Source organism: Cokeromyces recurvatus, assembly GCF_025118155.1.
Source record: "Cokeromyces recurvatus strain NRRL 2243 chromosome Unknown BX663scaffold_20, whole genome shotgun sequence".
NCBI lineage: Eukaryota > Fungi > Mucoromycota > Mucoromycetes > Mucorales > Mucoraceae > Cokeromyces > Cokeromyces recurvatus.
In genome coordinates this window covers 88942-106974 of record NW_026251406.1, presented here as the reverse complement: position 1 = coordinate 106974, position 18033 = coordinate 88942, and the positions used below count along the sequence as shown (strand labels likewise).

Below are 18033 nucleotides of genomic sequence, written 5' to 3'. Positions count from 1 at the left end.
AAGTAAACGGAACAAAAAATTTTAAAAAGGAAGGCTTTTTAATAAAAGGGCAGTCACTAGCAAATTTCTGAAGTAATCGTAATAATAGTAATCTGAAAAAGCAACGTGTATTACATAATAGATCGTTTTATTTTATATACAAATAATAAGAAAGGAGGAAAGGGAAAAAAAATTATTCTAATGATGTTTTTTTTATATTATCTAAAGGATGTAACTGATCATCTGTGAAAACTAATTCTTCGTTATGATGGCTAGAAGTCTCCTCATTGTTGTTTGCCCAATCTTGCCAGATCGTTCGTTGGTCTGGCATCCAAGACATGATCTCTTGTTCAGTTCGAGTGACTGATGCCGTATTTTTCATCGGACCGCTTTCTTTTCTTAGCTGTGCTACTTCACCTAGAGCCAGACTATGACGCTTTGTATGTGTTCGATATGGTATATAATCTTGATGAATATCAATACGTTCGAGTCGTTGAGAGACGGGTTCCCTAACTCTGAAAGGGTAAGGTAGCTGAAGATTTTCGAGAACTTGAGCGTCTGGATAATCTAGATAGTTTCGAATGGGAGTAGGTGTGGCTATATAATAATGATATCCAGACTTTTTATGATGACTGATAACAGTGGGTCGTTCAGTGAAAGGGAAAGTAAATGCGGAAAAGTCTCGTATACTGTGATGTATACTATGATTAGAAGAAGGCGTACTATGATATGATTGTTGATCAACATCAAGGTGACCAAAGTTCTGTTGTAAGAGTTCTTCAGTTTCTTTTTCAGCTGGGTCATCAACGACTAATGATTGTAATTGCTTATCAATATTAGGACGAACATGGTTTGGTAGAGAAGAACTAGAACGTTGTAAATTACTACTGTTAATAGATATAGAAGAACTTGTATTAGGATTATTGTGATATTGAACTGGATTTGGTTGTGGCCTTTTCATGTTAGCCGTTTTCTCCAGATGTAAAAAAAACAAAAAAAAAAAAAATAAAACAAAAAAAAAGGATGAAACAAAACTGTCATTTATTGTAATTATTCCGACAAATAAATACTGATAATGTATAAAAGGCTATTACATAATAAATCAAATACGTTAGTTGAAAAAGGTGTAACATGGAGAAGATTGTGTGCATAAAGAAGATCATGTATTAAATACTCTTCTAGACACTCATGGAAGTTTATATTAGTTCTAATATTTAAGTATAAATGTAAAATTCTTTCTTCACAGTTCAAACAGCATAATTTCTTTTTGTATATGATAGATCACTTATTAGCCAATTAAATTAATTAGAATCTTCAGTAGTTGAATCATTGTAAAAAAAAAAAAAGAACATAAAGGAACACCTTCGTTGACTTTATAAGAATTCTTTTTCCTTTCTTTAGCTCTTTTTCAAAAAAGAAAAAAGAAAATACTAGATACATTATGTCAAAAGGAAAAATCATCATTAAAACTATAAAATTTATAGCAAAAACTATTCCAACTTTTTCTAATTTCTTTATACAGGAGTTTAAAAAAAGTCTTGTCAAGTCATTTCAGGGACGACGACGACAACAACAACAACAACACAATGAAATATGACATAATATGTATGATTGTGACAAGTGTTATCTTAATAAAGCTAGTTTATTTTACAATTGAATTTATAAAAGTTATTAGTATTGACAACATTTTATAACCATACAAGTTTATCATATTTTTATTGACGTTTGTTACGAATGCTAGTATTGAAGCTTAAATTGTTTTTTTTGAAAGGAACACATTTTCTTTTTGCTATTCTACTTTTCTGTCTATGACTTGACTTATTTTTTCATAATGTTTGTATATGTCTTTTACACATATATTGTTTATTTATGCTTTATCCAGTTATTTTTGGTTTTTGTCTTTTTAAATGATAGTAATTATAAATGGAATAATATATTAGTTTAAGACAAATAATAATATTTTATTTTATACGGGAAATAGGCTTTCGATACAGTGATTAAATTACACTTATTACTACTGTTTAGGACTTGTTGAATACTTTAGTTCTTTTAATGTCATCCCAGATCAACAAGGGCAATTGTCTTCTTTATGTTGTTAGCAGCGTGATATTAACGCTGCTAAAATGGACTACATGTCTTACACACAAGTACACTTTGGCTGCTTCAATGCGTTAATGTTAGATTGGCTACAATTTTTTTTTGACGTGTTTATACTAAATCCAAAGAATTACTAGTACATTGTCGCTTTTGTAGCGCACGTCACAAGGTATTGGTTACCCAGTATCTATTATCCTTCTATTTAATGAGAGGTACTTTGCAGCTTTTTTTTTTTTTTTTGAATCTCTCCAGTCGTCATCTTCTATTATATCGATGCTAATATGATATGATCCATAAACGCCAAAGATTTCTGACTATCTCTTGGCAATTATGTTTTGTCTATTTCTGTTACCTCTCACCTTATTTTATCTTCTTCTCTTCTTTTTCGCTTGTTAAATACTTCTTTCTTCCATTAACCGTATAGTCAACTACCATAACTGAAGCTCTTTAGCGATCTTGATACAAGTTGGAATTTTATTGTGCAAAGTAGAAGCCTATAAAAAGAGAATAATCTGTTTATGTGGAGTGAGAGAGAGAAAAAAAAGTTAACTAGCATATACATTATTATTATAATAGTTAGCTTCAGTAGACATTTTTACAAGTTGGTAAGTCTGTTTCAATAGTCACAAAATCATCCATATTCTTAAAAAAAAAAATCTTTGTATTTCATATATCTTAAAATGGCCTGGGTAATCCAATATATCATAGATAGTATGAACTTGATTTTTGACTAGTACGCACATTAAAGACATGTAAATTTTGAATAGCGACAAAAAAAAAAAAAAAAAAAAAAAAAAAAAAAAAAAACTGACATCAGTGTTGTGTGTATCTATCTCTTTAATAGAATACGAGATATGTCAACCGAAACAGATCAAGAAACAAACAATGTGACTTTAATAGAAACTTCATCAACAGAAGAAAGGACAAATTTAGAATCTACAATAATCAATAATGAGGAAAAAGTAGAAACAACAGAGGATTTCGCCACTGCTTATGGAGTTTCCGTCTTTATACCCGATTTTTCTTATCCATTTTCTCTAATCAGTTCAACACATGATCGTTATAACGATACTATAAGCAACTGTCTCAAAAATGATTTTGAAATTATTCAACAAAAGCCCTCATTTCCTCAGTCTAATGACAATAATTTCTTTCGAAACATTAAATGGTAAATGAACAAAAAAAAAAAAAAAAAAAAAAAAAAAAAAAAAAAAAAAAAAAAAAAAAAGACATGTATTGATCTATTTTAATTTACGAAAAAAATAAAGGTCGCCTGATGGATCTTGTCTTTTGAGTAATTCAGCAGATAATGTGATTCGTTTATTTCAAATGTAAGTTTCGCAATGTGAATTCTTGTGTGGTTATTAAACCATCTTTTTATTAGACCGTCCAATGCGTATGAGGACTCTGAAGATGCGGATAAAGTACTACCTATGATACCTAACATAGGAATTCGTGAAGGTGAATCTATTTATGACTTTGCCTGGTATCCATCCATGAATATGCAAGGTAATATGTGTATACCGAAAAAAAAAAAAAGAAAGGGGGAGGAAGATGAATAAATAATAATATCTACTTTTACATTATTATAGATCCATCGACTTGCTGCTTTATCACATCTGTACGCGATCATCCCGTTCAACTTTGGGATCTCTATTCAGGCACAGTTAGAGCTTCTTATCGGGCTATTGATCACTGCGAACGGTTTGTTGGTCCTAATGCACTTGCCTTCAATCTTGATGGGTCAAAGTAAGTTTGAATATTCCTTTCCAATTTAACAGCTAAATTTTTTTTTTTTTATAGAATTTATTGTGGTTATGAAAACATGATTGAAATCTTTGACGTGCAAACTTCTGAAAGTGTTCTAAAGCGTTCAACTGTCCCAACTCGTAAATTAAGGAAACGTGGCCAAAATGGTGTCATTTCTTGTCTTGACTTTTGTCCTACAGGTGATGGCATCTATGCAGCTGGGTCCTATAGTAGATCCATTGGTCTATATGACGAAGTTAACAATGAACTATGTCTCAAACTTATTCTCGACAACAAGCAAGGAAGTGGTGTCACTCAGGTAAAGTTTTCTCCAGATGGACTTTACTTGTTTTCAGCATCACGACAATCCAACACGATCTTATGCTGGGATATTCGAAACACAGCTAATACTTTATTCGAATTGCCCTGCCGTAGTAAGACAAATCAAAGGATTCAATTTGATTTAACTGGGATGGGGAAATATCTTGTGACAGGCGATATGGATGGTAATGCGTTAGTCTATGATGTTACAAAGGCAGAGGATGACATGGAACGTCTTGTATCGACAACACGACTACACGATGATTTAGTTTCTTCTACAGCTTTAAACCCTGTTTATCCTGTAATGGCTACATGTTCAGGACAGCGTAAATTCAGACTGCCTGTTGATGATGATGATGATGATGACGATGATAATGAAGTAGTGATAGATAATACTATTAAAATTTGGAGAATGAAGGGACAATACGAATGGTATTCATATGATACAAATATAGAGACTGAATACCAACAAGACATAGTTGCATAAATTATACCTATTATATATGTATATATATGAATATAAATATAAATATATACACATATACATATAAATATATATTGTACATATATGAAAATTCATATTTTTATTGCAAGTAATAAATATCACTACTACTAGACTAATTCATATGTTTGATCAAACAAAGTACTAATACTTTCACCAAAATGGATACGTCGAATAGCTTCAGCAAATAACACAGCGACTGGCAAAATAGAAAATTTCTTGCATTGTCTAAGATGATCATCCTGAGGCACTGAATCACTTACGATAACGTGGTCCAAATAACTTTTTTCTATCCTTTCAACTGCATCACCCGATAAAATGGCATGTGTAATTAAAGCATAAATCGTTGTTGCTCCATTCTCATGTAATAGTTTTGCAGCCTTTGTGATAGTAAAAGAGGTATCGGCGATATCATCGATGAGAATACAAACTTTATTGCGTACATCGCCTACCAACATCAAATCATCCCCTCTTTTAGCTCGCATACGTTCCTTATGAATGAGAGCAAAGTCCATATGTAGTTTGGAAGCAATAGAGGTTGCACGTTTAGCACCACCTGCGTCTGGGGAAACAATGACTGCAGTTTTATAATTAGGTATATTACGATAAATATATTTACCCATAGAAGGCAAAGAGGATAGATTATCAACAGGACAATCAAAATAACCTTGAAACTATATATGTATATACAGTAAGCGATGTATATTTATAATTATCTTTTTTTTTTTTTTACCTGAGGATCATGTAAATCCATTGTAATAATATGGTCAGCGCCTGCACAACTTAATAGATCAGCAATTAAAGTACCAGAACGAACAACCCATTGTTTATATCCATCATTCTGTTGGGTGGAATTCAGCTGTGGTTGCATATTATTATTTCCGCCCACTTTAATCTTTTGACCTTCTATTTCCTCAGCTAGTCGAGAAAATATTGTATTTGGTATAGCATTTTCATGTGGGAAGATACCGTTAGGGGTTGCTGGAGTTGTCTTGGGGGATGAAGGTACTGTCATGGGGGGTGGACGAATGAGCGGAGCTCCTGATCTCTTAAATGGTGCATCGGGTTGTCTTGAATATGGGAAAAAGGGTAAGACTGCTGTTACCTTTCTAGCTGATGCTGTCTTGCAAGCCTGAATCATGATGCAAAGTTCAAAAAAGTGATCATTGACATGACCACATCCTGATTGGACAATATAAACGTCTTGTTCGCGTACAGACTCATAAAGCTCTACTCGAGTTTCATTGTTGCTAAATTTCGAAAGCTTTGAACGACCAGGCTCTATACCGAGGCGATCACAGATCTGTTGAACAAGTTTTGGATGGGATGAGCCACTGAGTACAACAGGCCCTCTCATGCTTGACAATAAGAAAAGAAGAAAAAAATAGTTATAAAAAAAAAAAAAAAAAGAGGATAAAAAAAAACCCAAAAAAAACAATGTGGAACAAATCATTTTTAAGTTTTTTTTTTTTAAGTTTTCTCATTAAACTTGGTATAAAATAAAATAAAATAAAATACGGTATTAATAAGCCCATACACATGTCTTCCATATTCTTTTATTTCTCCTTTCACACCCACTGTCAAATAAAATACATACATGTTATACATGTTCTATGATCAGATATTTTATATTATGTAATCTGAGCATAATGATGTGTTATCTATTCTCCGCATTTATCTATCGCCACTAATACCACAGTACACCCATGTGCTGCTGAATGCATTGTCCTTTTCTTTTCTTTCTGTTTTTTTTTTTTTTTTTATTCAATCTATAAATGACCTCCAATTTACGACAATTGTTGAAGACAAATTCACAAATAACTCTAGCATTACTTAAGCCTGATATATGCGCTAATCCCGCCTTAGTGCCGAAAATTCGACAAGCCATTTTGACAAAAAATCTCAACATTGTTCAAGAGCGTTCAGTAATTTGGAGCCTGTCTGATGCTCAGCGATTTTATGCAGAGCATCAGCACAAGTTTTTTTATGAAAGATTGTGTGGTTATATGACAAGTGGGCCTTTTATAGCTATGATTTTAGCTTCACCGACAGCTATTCGAGATTGGCGAGCTCTCATTGGGCCCACTCATCCTGTGAGGTAAAATGAACATTTTTTTTGTTAATGTTGCAAGCTAATCTCTTTTTTTTTTTTTGTTTTTTTAATATTAGGGCAAGAATTCACCAACCAGATACGCTTAGAGCACTTTATGGATTAACCGATACAAGAAATTCATTTCACGGTTCAGGTATGTATATATGTATATATATAAATACTTTATTAATAGTATAATAATGTATAATTATAGATTCTGACAAATCAGCAGAAAAAGAGATTCAATTCTTTTTCCCAGAAGCATTCTAATTTTTATCAATCTATATACATATATAAAAAAAGAGAGAGAGAGAGAAAGGGGAGAGTTAATGATTTAATTCTTTTCGTATATTTAAATATAATACGTATTTACGGGCAAAAACAATTTAAATTCTGCTGGTAATTCGTCTTCACTATAGACTCTATCTGTAAAATAAATACGTCGTATTCTGCAATTAGCATGAACTGTAACACGACTCGTTTCACTATAATTTGTGCCATAACCCTTTTTGACATAATCTGACATGTTAAAGATGATTTGATTCCAACCTGGATCAAGACGCATAGGCATTGTTGTGATGTAAGGCTTCACTCGTGTAGTCATTTGATAGTTAGAGGCGCGAAATCGTCGTGTTTCATTTTTATCGTCAAGTACTTCAACCTCAAATGAAAAGTATTTGTCGAGATTTTTAATGATAAAAATAAGATAAGGAAGTTTGATGCCTAATGTGAGGGTAGGGTTGCGTGGACAGCTAATGAAGGTGTTGGAAAGGTTTGATGAGGTAAGTTCAATGACGGTGGAACTGATGAGATCGTCAGCTACTCGTTCAATATGGGCTGATTCGTTGTTAGATGAGTCTTCTGTAGGTAAATGACAAGACCAAAGCTGTAAAGGTTCATTGCTATTTTTATACATATATACATATATAATGTCATTAATAAAACAATTTTGATATTATCATTTTTTTCTTTTTACCCTAAACTATATAAAATGGAAAGAAAGCCAGACTTTATTTAGGAATAGCATTAGCATTATAGAAAACATAGAATTACATAATGAAACTTACTTGAAATGTATTTCTGAACATTTTGAAATAAAAGCATAAAATATTTTTTTTTTTAATCAGATAAAACAATAGTCAAAATGATTAAGCGGGGTCAAATACAGATTTATTTATCATTATTTTCCCTTTTTTTTTTGCAATTCAGTACATATTATGTTTGCTATTAAAAGGTCTTTTACTCCTTCAGTTGTTAGTCGCACATTTACTGCACGATATTTTATGTCATCACCTACTTCTTTAACACCAGTAACACCTACTAATAAACGTGAATTAACTCAAGAAGAAAAAGACATTATTCATCCCATGATTCGTGTTGACCAGTCCGGCGAAGTAGGTGCCTATTACATTTACAAGGGTCAAATTGCTGTATTAGGACAGAATCCTAAACTTCGCCCTTTATTGGAAATGATGTGGGACCAAGAACGTGTTCACTTGGAGCTTTTTAGTGATCTTGTAGGTCAACACAGAGTACGACCCAGTCTTTTGAGGCCTGTTTGGGAAATAGCAGGATTTGTTGTAGGGGCGGGAACCGCCCTGATGGGTAAAGAAGCAGCTATGGCATGCACAGAAGCGGTTGAGACAGTTATTGGTGACCATTATAACGACCAACTGCGAAAGCTTCATGAACTCCAGAACCCTAATGATCAATTAAATTATTTATCCAAAGTAGGTATTGAAATATGAAAAGAGTCAGTTGAGCGACTAATTCTATATATATATGCATATGTAAAAAACAAAAAAAAAAAAATAGACAATTGCAAAATGTAGGGATGATGAATTAGAACATCATGATATTGCAGTGGAGCATGACGCTCGACAAGCCCCTTTACATAGTCTTTTGAGTGCTGTTATTAAACAGGGATGTAAGACGGCTATTTGGGTTGCTGAACGTGTCTAAATCAAAAATTGATCATGAGCTTGTAATAAATTATGTTTGCAAAAGCTAGCTTTTAAATAATAAGTGAATGCATATAAAATTATTGAAAGAGTATTATATTGAAAGAAGAATTTTAAATAAAATTGCATGTATAGTATAAAGTGTAACGTCATTTACTTGTTGGAATAGTAAATCGATATTTTCTTTTTTTCACCACCTGTTTCACTTTATCAGTTTCTTTTTTTTTTTTTTTTCAATCAAGCTTTAAGAATTTTCGTCTATTCTAATTATTTCCTTTTTTTTTCACTTTTAAGAATAAAAGAATAAGCTACTCATACTCTGCTTTCAAATATCTCTTGCTAATCCAATACATACACAAGTTCTCAAAACTTTAATACGTATATTTATTTAAAGGCAGGAAGCAAAAAAGCCTCAGGTATAAAATCAGTCATACTTCCCAACACTAAAGTTGCACCATGATCATGATCACCAGTCAAAGCCTTAATGTTCTCATCTGGAATCCAAATAACCTACATAAAAGAGAAACAAAAAAAAACCCCCCACAAGGTTAACAAGTTTACGTGTAAAAAAAAATTCGATTAACATTTACATTCATCTTTGCATTCAGAGCAGCACAGACACCATTTACAGCATCTTCAAACACTAAACAATTCTCTGCAGGAGGATTACCTAATCTTTTTTGAGCGGCCAAGAACAAATCAGGTGAAGGTTTAGCATTCTTAATTTCTGGGTCATCGCCACAAATAACAACGTCGAACAAATCAAAAATTTCCTTATTAAGTGATGTTTTAAGATCAAATTTTGCCCGTGTTGAAGAAGTGGCAACAGCGATGGGAATTTTGTGAGCATGTAAATGGCGAATCAATCTTTCTACTCCGGGAAGAAGTTTAGCATGAGGGAAAAGGTCTTGTTGGATGAGGGCAGTTTCTTCCAAGTATTTAGTAGGAGTCATAGGTAATTTGTAAGTTTCAACAACTATGGCTGCTGACTGCAAGTTTATATTTGTTAGTTATAAGGGAAGGAGGAAAAAAGAGAGCTTACAATCTTTTTTTTTTTTTTTTACGTACTTCATCGCCTGATCTTCCCATTAATTGACTTTTAACATCCCAAGTGAATTTAAGTCCATTAGTGTATTTGTCCAAGATTTGTTGAGTAACTTCTGTATAAACACGTTCTGTGTCTAATAAAAGACCATCCTAATATAGTAACAGTATAAATAACTAAAGAAAATTAAATAGAAAGAAGAAGAAAAAAAATATACCATGTCAAAAATGCAATGAGTAATGCGAGTTGCCATTTTTTTATAGGTACAAAATTCAGGTTAAAAAAAAGGGGGAGAAGAAACAATCGAATATAACTCCTAACATTGAGATTTGAGTTATAATTGCGGCTTAGCCAACTCTGTTCCGATTTTTTAAAAAAAAAAAATACAACTAGTGCTAATATGGCTTTAATAGATAGCCACGAAGAAGAATTACTATTATTCTTATTATACTACCTGAAATGACAAAAAGAGTGTTTTCCTATCATACACTATAGTTCAATGAAAACCTTTAAATAAGAAAAACAAAGAAAAAGATGCATTGTTAAAAAATAATAAAACTAAGTTTTTTTCATGAATATGTTTGTTATTAACATTTTTTTTATGATTACCCTCCAAATGGCTTATTCATCAAACTATTTCTATCAGTGTGTAATCTAACTAGTCGTGGATAGTAAATTAATTTGTAACTATGGATACAAATATGTTTCTTCCAATATTACTTGTCTTCTTGATTTTTTATTGACAGCACGTGTTGACAATCACTTGTATTTGAAGTCTGACAGTTGTATTATAGAATATAGAGTAGGTACTAGCCTTAGCTATAATTACTTTATATTACTTAATTTGTATTAATGTAAGAGTCGTATATTGTGACTTACAGGTAAGAGTAAGACTATAGACCGAGAAAGAAATAAAAAGATATAAAGAATTTAGTGTTAGCGTTATAAGTATTTTTTTTTTAAAAAAAAAAAAAAAAAAAAAAAAAAAAAAAAAAAAAAAAAAAAAAAAAAGTTAATAATTCTACAATAATATAATAGTTTTATGATACAGTCTGATTATAGACAATGGATATAAGTGTAATTTGATGTAAATTCAATTTGCTACAACTTTTTTTTTTCTTTTATTAACAGATTTCAAAATAGCAGGACGTTTTTTTTTCATACGAAATAAAAATTAATATTTGGATGACTGGTAAATATCATCAGCTCGACTTTTAGGTTCAAAAAAAAAGTCCAAAGGGCACATCGAGAAGAAGACTATCTAAATCCTTATGATACGCAACAACAGGAAAAAAACTATAATCCAGAAATGTGTCTAGTCATTTGATTATTATAAAATTAGTGTTTCCTATTAACTATGAGCATAGGACGTGATATTTACGTTGAAATAAAAAATTTAAGATAAACAGAGGTAAAATGTGTAAGATTTGCCAACATTTTTGTTAATACAAAAAATTATCATATCAATTAAAGTTAACTGAGAAAAAATATCTATATAAAATGTCTGCTATTTATACTTTTCTATAAGATTGTTATATTAATATTGTATCTGTAAGATTTGTATTATGTTATTACCCTTTATACTGTACTTTAGTTCATATTGTTGTTTAAAAGAGGAAAAAAAAACAGAAAATAAAGATAGAAAATAAAAAGCAAAAGAGTCTGTGAAAACTTCGTCTAATTTTTTATTCAAAAATTCAGTTATTCCAAAAAATATACAAAATGGGTCCTTATTCATATCTTCTGGAAACAAGTAAAACTTCTTAGATCAATATTATTATAGAACCATAGACATACATGATAGATAGTGGTAGATATCGTTTGACCTTGATAATGAAGAATCAGATTACTAAATTAATTCCAGTTGTCAAATGTGTTTCAAAAGCTATATATCTGATTCAAGTACTGATTTACAAATAGTAACTAAAACTGTCATGGTTGTAAGATTTATAACTTAATTCAATAAGATAAATAGTCATAATAGAATATATATAGTGCACTTGTATGATAATTCTGTCTATAGACATATTAAGAATTTATTTACCCTTGTTTAAAAAAATAATTAATAAGTCCTACATCTAAAAATATACTTTCTTCTATTATTGTTCTGCTGAATATAAATTTATAAAAATAACTTTATACAAGTTAAACTGGGGTAAACTAAGAATAATACAAATACGCGTAATAATTGATTCCACTCAGAATACACATATTAGTTATATACAAAAGGCATGGATATAGATCTATAATAACTCTTAGTAATCATTCTATAATTATATCATCACCTACAATTTGTTATGTTTTTATCTTTTTATTACTCATCATTCTTATCCACAAAATATATAAATACTCTTACATTATTAACTCTTATTTTGTATACTTGAATTATAATTGATTTAATTCATTTCTTAATAAAACTTATTGATAAGTCTCAACGTACTCCTTCTGTCTGTCTTATTGGTTATTTCTTTTATTTTAATTATTTAATTCACCTAAACCACAACAATTAGAATTGTTATAGCTGGAATATTCATTGTGAATTAATATTAACGCGTTGCTTACCCTAGACTCTAGACCCCAGACCCTGGAAATAATGATATATTATATCTTATATTCTATTTTCTATTTTTAGTAACAGCGACAGCTCAGGGAAAATAAAGATAAAAATAAATCTTATTACAAGTAGAATTATTCGGAGACAATATTTGTGCATAAAGGCTTTATAATAGCAGTATTTACTTATCTAAATCACACTTCTATTAATATCACTTACCTTGCAAAAAACATATAAATAGCCCTCGTCATTTTTCCATATTATTTTCTTCTTGTACAATTTTTGTATTATTTTTCTTTAATAAACTATACAAAGTTTTCACAGACTTGTCTTTTCTTTTTTCTCTTTCCTTATCTTTGTACTCAAAACAGTAGTAAGTGATGCTAAGAGCGGTTATACATAGTACTGAAAAATTTTGATGTACAGGGTGTTTCGAAATTATTCACGCACTCTTTGAAAAAAATTTCAAGCAGTTGAAAAAATAAAAATCAAGCACTAACCAAAAGAAATTTCAAGCACTAACTAAAAAAAATTTCACGCATTGACTAAAAAAAAATTCGAGCATTAGCTAAAAAAAAATTCAAAGCACTAAATGATTAAAAAATCGTGCACAACGTTATTACGTTTACTTCATTTTTTTCTTACGAATTCTTAGTTATTATCAGATTTGATGGCCACAATTTATTTTGACGATGGTAATGGGAAGTTAACCGATGAAAATGGCGACGAAGTTATCGAATACCAGATGGAGGTTGACAATGAGGAGTACCCCTTGACCTCAATAACCACTTTCACTTCTTACTTGGATCTCAAACCGCCCGAAAAAACAAAAAAAGCGAACAAAGGCGAAGAGACAAGTTCCGAATTGGGAGCGAAGCCTGAGAAGAAGACGGAGAGAACATACCGAAAACATAAGAAAGAAGATGTGGAGAAGTTTTATTTTCTTGTATTTGAGAAGACTATGTCGATTCGTGGAGCTGCCAGAGAGTTAAACATACCCCCAGGTACTGCTCAAACATGGTATACGAAAGGACAAAAAAGTATAGAGAGTGGAGAAGACCTATACTTGAGAAAGCCAGGTAGTGGAAGACCCGTTGGAAGACCTTTGACAATAAACTCAGAACAAAAGGAATATCTCATAAATCTTATTGACCAAAAGTCAGGTATTGTTCTAGATGAGATGATGGAGGGACTTACTAGTCAGTTTACCGACTTGAACATATCGAGATCTTCCCTTTATAAATATGTCACCACTCACGGTGGTTTGTCAGTGAAGAGAGCTCTTTTCCGACCTGCAGAGCGCAACGCTGATGCAAAGATAGAGGCTAGGTTTCAATGGGTTACTGAGCTTCTAAAAACTGATATAGATTACATGATCAATTGTGTCTTCATCGACGAATCGGGCTTCAACATAAACATGAAGCGCAGTATGGCATGGGCACCTGTGGGAGAGACTCCAATAGTGGAAATCCCAAAAACCAAGGCAGCATCTCATACTATCATAGGAGCAATATCGCCCTTGGGTGTAATTAACATCCAATTGAAGGTCCCTAAAGTCGTTGCTGCCTCGAATTCAAAGAAGAGAAAAGGGCCAGGTGGAGCTATAAAAAAAAAGGAAAAAGAGAAGGGGAAAGGTGGGACGGTAACTGGACACTATTTCAACTTTGTAGCAGAGACTATACAAATAATGAATCAATACGAAGAGTTCAGAGGCCATTATTTGATAAAGGATAACTGTCCCATTCACAACCACGTCGATATCAGAAAGTATATTGAGTCTCATGGCTATGGATGTGTTTACCTTCCACCTTACTCGCCTGAACTTAATCTCATTGAGCAATTTTGGTCAGTATGCAAAAGTAAAGTAAAGAGAGAAGCACTTTTAAAGGAGGAGACATTATCTTCCAAAATTAGGGAAGCTTGCAATAATGTGCTCACCAGTGACTTGCAAGGCTTTTGTAGATATTCAGTAGGGAAGTTTGATGATTGCTTAAACAGAAAGCCCATTTAATAAAGCTTAATGTACTTGATTTTTAATCATTTAGTGCTTGAATTTAGTGCTTGAATTTTTTTTTAGCTAATGCTCGAATTTTTTTTAGTCAATGCGTGAATTTTTTTTAGTTAGTGCTTGATTTTTATTTTTTCAACTGCTTGAAATTTTTTTCAAAGAGTGCGTGAATAATTTCGAAACACCCTATACCCCGAAATGTGGTTCGCATATACATTACTATTTTAACCTTCCGGCTTAAATATTTTTCAACCAATCATAATTCTTAAAATTTATTTCAATAAAACTAGACAATTTTCTCTTTTAAATACATTTTGTTCTGTGTTATTTGCTTTATTTGTTCTTTAATTATAAGTGTTTTTGTCATTTTTGTCAAAATATCCGGACCATTTTTCCACCTACTGTAAATGGTGAACAGATAAAAGATCTTCACAAGCGGCAACATATGCTCTGAGTTGAGTAGTGTCTCTAGGCATACTTATGGTGCAAATTTCAATCATTACATAAAGTCCAGAATCAAGCAAACAGGTATAATAGACTGTCACTGTCAAACCTACAAAAGCAAGTTTAATTAGAAGTCCAAAAACCAGCTTTAGCAACAACTTACCAACAGTATGAACACCAATCAATCCTTCATAGAAATTGTTGTCAATGGATTGTTTAGAAAATCGACCAATTCTAATTAAGTCCAAAAGAGTCGCGTATATATCGTCTTTTGTATCTTCTCCCTTTACTTCACCCACGGTAACAGGGCCATTCCAAACAACATTGTTCAATATTCTTCCTACAAAGTCTGGTCTTTGAGTTGAACTGTTTATCTGAATATCACACCTGTAAATATCATTCATTGGTCAGTTCTTCGTATATTCAAATTCTTTTAAGTAATAGCGTACCATGAAAATTGCTTTCTTGAATCAGGATCTTCAATGATAGGATGAAAAACAGAATCAACGTAAGTTCCACAATGTTCTTTCTTGGATTTTTCTAGTAAATTCAGTTATTGGTATTCTTTCCGTACTAATGGAAAAAAATGCGTCAATACATAAGTAAAACGCGTATTACTTTTATGCTATACTTACAGGTTTCTCAGACCAATCAAAATGGCATCAACAGCAGTATCAATGTTTTCTCAAGTTAATAATACAGTGACTCACAAAACTGTTCACGTTTTCCAAAATTTTACAGATATGCAAAAATTAACATTCAAAGTTAACACAGTAGATTCACATATAATATATCATTCGAAAGCTTCACATCTGCTTAGTTTATATATAATCATATTATTTTAACTGGATAACTACGGAGTCTAAAATCTGGCTTTCAAATTAACATGTCCGTGTGAACAGTTTTGTGGCCGTGTATTAAAAAATTAAAAAGTCGTTACCACAACTTGGTAATTGCCCCATATCGGGCTTATACTCAGCCATAGTTCAGCTTCTTGTTCAGACTTAATTTTATATCATTTTTACTCTATATTACTAGGTTTTAACTTACATATAAAGGTACGTTTATTGAATATGGCTGGAATTACTGCGGATCAACGTGATAGTGTTATTTCTCTCTTGAAATCTGGGGCCAGCACCCGAGAAGTAGCTAAAAGGGTTGGAATTAGTCTTGGTGCAGTATCCAAAATTGGAAAACAAAATTGCAATAACAGAGATAAGAATAAAGGCGGAAGGCGCAGTATCTTGTCTGCAGCAGATAAAAGGCATTGTGTGCATTTAGTAACCAAAGGGCGTTTAGAAAATGCGGTTCAAGTCCAAAAACAACTGAAAATGGATTATAGTATTGATGTCAGTGTTGAGACTATTCGTCGAGCCCTAAAAGAAGCTGGTTTGGGATCTTTCGAAAAGGAAAAGAAGCCTGCCCTAAGCGATACAAATGCAAAAAAGAGACTTGAATGGTGTCTTGCACATCGCAATTGGACTATAGACGATTGGAAGCGTGTAGTATGGTCTGATGAAACAAAAATAAACAGATTTAATTCTGATGGACGTGTTTGGGCATGGATACGAGACGGTGAGACGCTTCAGCCGCAGCATGTCAAGCAAACACGAAAGCATGGTGGAGGCGGTCTAATGTTTTGGAGTGCCATTACCTACGCAGGTGTAGGTTGGATTTGCAAGATCGAAGGAACAATGGACCGTTATGTCTATAAAAGCATTTTGGAGGAAGATTTGTCATATACTATTCAGCATACATGTGAACAATTGAACCTCAGACGTGACCAAATCATTTTCCAACAAGATAATGACTCAAAGCATACGTCAACTGTAGTCCTAGAATACCTCAATAGACAGGATTATCAGCTTATGGATTGGCCTGCACAGTCTCCTGACTTGAATCCAATCGAAAACATGTGGCGTTTATTAAAGGTTCGTCTAAATGAATATGATACGCCTCCAAAAGGCATGAATGAGCTATATGAACGGGTAGTACATATATGGTATAAGGTAATCACTATAGAAGAATGCCGAAAGGTTATTGAAAGTATGCCACGTCGTATAGAAGAGTGTATCGAGGCGAAAGGTTACTGGACGAAGTACTGAACCCTCAATTTCTTCATAATTAGCAGTTTCGTTAGGGCCTCACAAAACTGTTCACGCTGTATACTGTAATTTGAAAGCCGGTTCAATAATAATTAATAAATTTTTTCTATTAAACTTTTCTATACATAAAATGTCCGAGTCTTAAGCTCTCTAAAAATATAAGTTTTATATACTGTTGATATATAACATAACTAATAAATGTCACTAATTATGTAAAATTTGCAAATTCGTGAACAGTTTTGTGAGTCACTGTATTTTGTTTTTCCTCCTTTAGCTTTTATGACTGCTTCAATACGGTCTGGCATACTATCAATGTATTTAAGACACATCTCTTTCGTTACTTTTTTGTACCAAATATTGGCTACACGTTTCCATAATTCATGCATACTTTTAGGGGGTTCTTCAAAACTATATAATTCGCGTTTTAAAAAATACCAGAAATTTTCTATAGGATTCAAATCTGGTGAATATGCTGGCCAATTAAGTACTTCAACATGATGATCTTGAAGCCATTTGGTAGTCATTTTAGATGTATGCTTTGAATCATTATCATGTTGAAAAACAACATCCTCAACTTTAAGCCCATAATCTTTTAGTGTTTCGAGGAAATCGCCTTCAAGGATTTCACAATATAACTTGGAATCCATACCACCATCAATTTTAGTGATAAAGCCGGGTCCTTGACTAGTAATACAACTCCAAAGAAATAGACTTCCTCCGCCATGCTTGTATTTATAGTTCAGATTATGGTCCCGCAGAGGCTCTCCTTTTTTGACCCAGGTCCATATCTTGCCATCGGACCCTAAACGATTCACTTTTGTTTCATCACTAAATACAACCCTTCTCCAGTCATGTACAGTCCAATTACGATACGTTTTTGCAAACTGAAGTCGTTCTTTTTTTCGCTCAGATGTCAATGGCACAGATGACGGTTTGACATCAGATTCGAAATTTCCATCTTTCAAGAGATTACGAATAGTTTGCGCACTTACTTTCTTACCTTCTCCTTGAAGTCTCCTAGCTGCTTGTGCTGCTGTAGTAAACTGACCAGTTGCAAACTTTCGTAATATTAATCTACCCTCATTAGTGCTGAATGTTCCATTACGACCATGATGGGCATTTCGAGTAATGCCGATTTCTTTTGAAATGCGACTAATCGTTGCAACTGAGACACCT

General features: G+C 32.5%; 8 protein-coding genes across 8 annotated transcripts; 3 read left to right on the top strand and 5 right to left on the bottom strand.

Moving 5' to 3' along the window:
* Positions 1–110: 110 nt before the first annotated feature.
* BX663DRAFT_515675 (uncharacterized protein) lies at positions 111–981 on the bottom strand. The gene has a single exon (XM_051528470.1). It carries the CDS (start codon positions 938–940, stop codon positions 173–175), a length of 768 nt encoding a protein of 255 aa, XP_051380890.1. The 5' UTR covers positions 941–981; the 3' UTR covers positions 111–172.
* A 1920-nt stretch (positions 982–2901) lies between these two features.
* Positions 2902–4638, top strand: BX663DRAFT_515671 (WD40-repeat-containing domain protein). Its single transcript, XM_051528469.1, has 5 exons — positions 2902–3244; positions 3345–3407; positions 3461–3585; positions 3669–3825; positions 3880–4638. Exons 1-5 carry the CDS (start codon positions 2931–2933, stop codon positions 4631–4633), a joined length of 1413 nt encoding a protein of 470 aa, XP_051380889.1. The 5' UTR covers positions 2902–2930; the 3' UTR covers positions 4634–4638.
* A 57-nt stretch (positions 4639–4695) lies between these two features.
* Positions 4696–6055, bottom strand: BX663DRAFT_138953 (phosphoribosyltransferase-like protein). The gene is made up of 2 exons (XM_051521563.1): positions 5382–6055; positions 4696–5322 (listed from the first exon to the last, which is right to left on the bottom strand). The coding sequence occupies exons 1-2, from the start codon at positions 6003–6005 to the stop codon at positions 4759–4761; spliced, it is 1188 nt and encodes a 395-aa protein (XP_051380888.1). The 5' UTR covers positions 6006–6055; the 3' UTR covers positions 4696–4758.
* A 327-nt stretch (positions 6056–6382) lies between these two features.
* Positions 6383–7114, top strand: BX663DRAFT_515668 (nucleoside diphosphate kinase). The gene is made up of 3 exons (XM_051528468.1): positions 6383–6746; positions 6818–6894; positions 6955–7114. The coding sequence occupies exons 1-3, from the start codon at positions 6424–6426 to the stop codon at positions 7008–7010; spliced, it is 456 nt and encodes a 151-aa protein (XP_051380887.1). The 5' UTR covers positions 6383–6423; the 3' UTR covers positions 7011–7114.
* BX663DRAFT_515664 (Cilia/flagella-associated protein 20/WDR90/C3orf67) lies at positions 6958–7895 on the bottom strand. The gene is made up of 4 exons (XM_051528467.1): positions 7808–7895; positions 7717–7748; positions 7114–7642; positions 6958–7021 (listed from the first exon to the last, which is right to left on the bottom strand). The coding sequence occupies exons 1-4, from the start codon at positions 7826–7828 to the stop codon at positions 7007–7009; spliced, it is 597 nt and encodes a 198-aa protein (XP_051380886.1). The 5' UTR covers positions 7829–7895; the 3' UTR covers positions 6958–7006.
* A 128-nt stretch (positions 7896–8023) lies between these two features.
* On the top strand, positions 8024–8702 carry BX663DRAFT_438463 (ubiquinone biosynthesis protein Coq7; the record flags this gene model as incomplete). The annotated part of the gene is made up of 2 exons (XM_051523279.1): positions 8024–8470; positions 8556–8702. The coding sequence occupies 2 exons, from the start codon at positions 8024–8026 to the stop codon at positions 8700–8702; spliced, it is 594 nt and encodes a 197-aa protein (XP_051380885.1).
* A 383-nt stretch (positions 8703–9085) lies between these two features.
* BX663DRAFT_553546 (HAD-like domain-containing protein) lies at positions 9086–9999 on the bottom strand (the record flags this gene model as incomplete). Its single annotated transcript, XM_051531457.1, has 4 exons — positions 9086–9211; positions 9292–9690; positions 9770–9898; positions 9964–9999. 4 exons carry the CDS (start codon positions 9997–9999, stop codon positions 9086–9088), a joined length of 690 nt encoding a protein of 229 aa, XP_051380884.1.
* Positions 10000–14706: 4707 nt separating this feature from the next.
* On the bottom strand, positions 14707–15777 carry BX663DRAFT_562621 (uncharacterized protein; the record flags this gene model as incomplete). Its single annotated transcript, XM_051531976.1, has 4 exons — positions 15693–15777; positions 15202–15292; positions 14916–15139; positions 14707–14861 (listed from the first exon to the last, which is right to left on the bottom strand). The coding sequence occupies exons 1-4, from the start codon at positions 15733–15735 to the stop codon at positions 14707–14709; spliced, it is 513 nt and encodes a 170-aa protein (XP_051380883.1). The 5' UTR covers positions 15736–15777.
* Positions 15778–18033: the final 2256 nt, after the last annotated feature.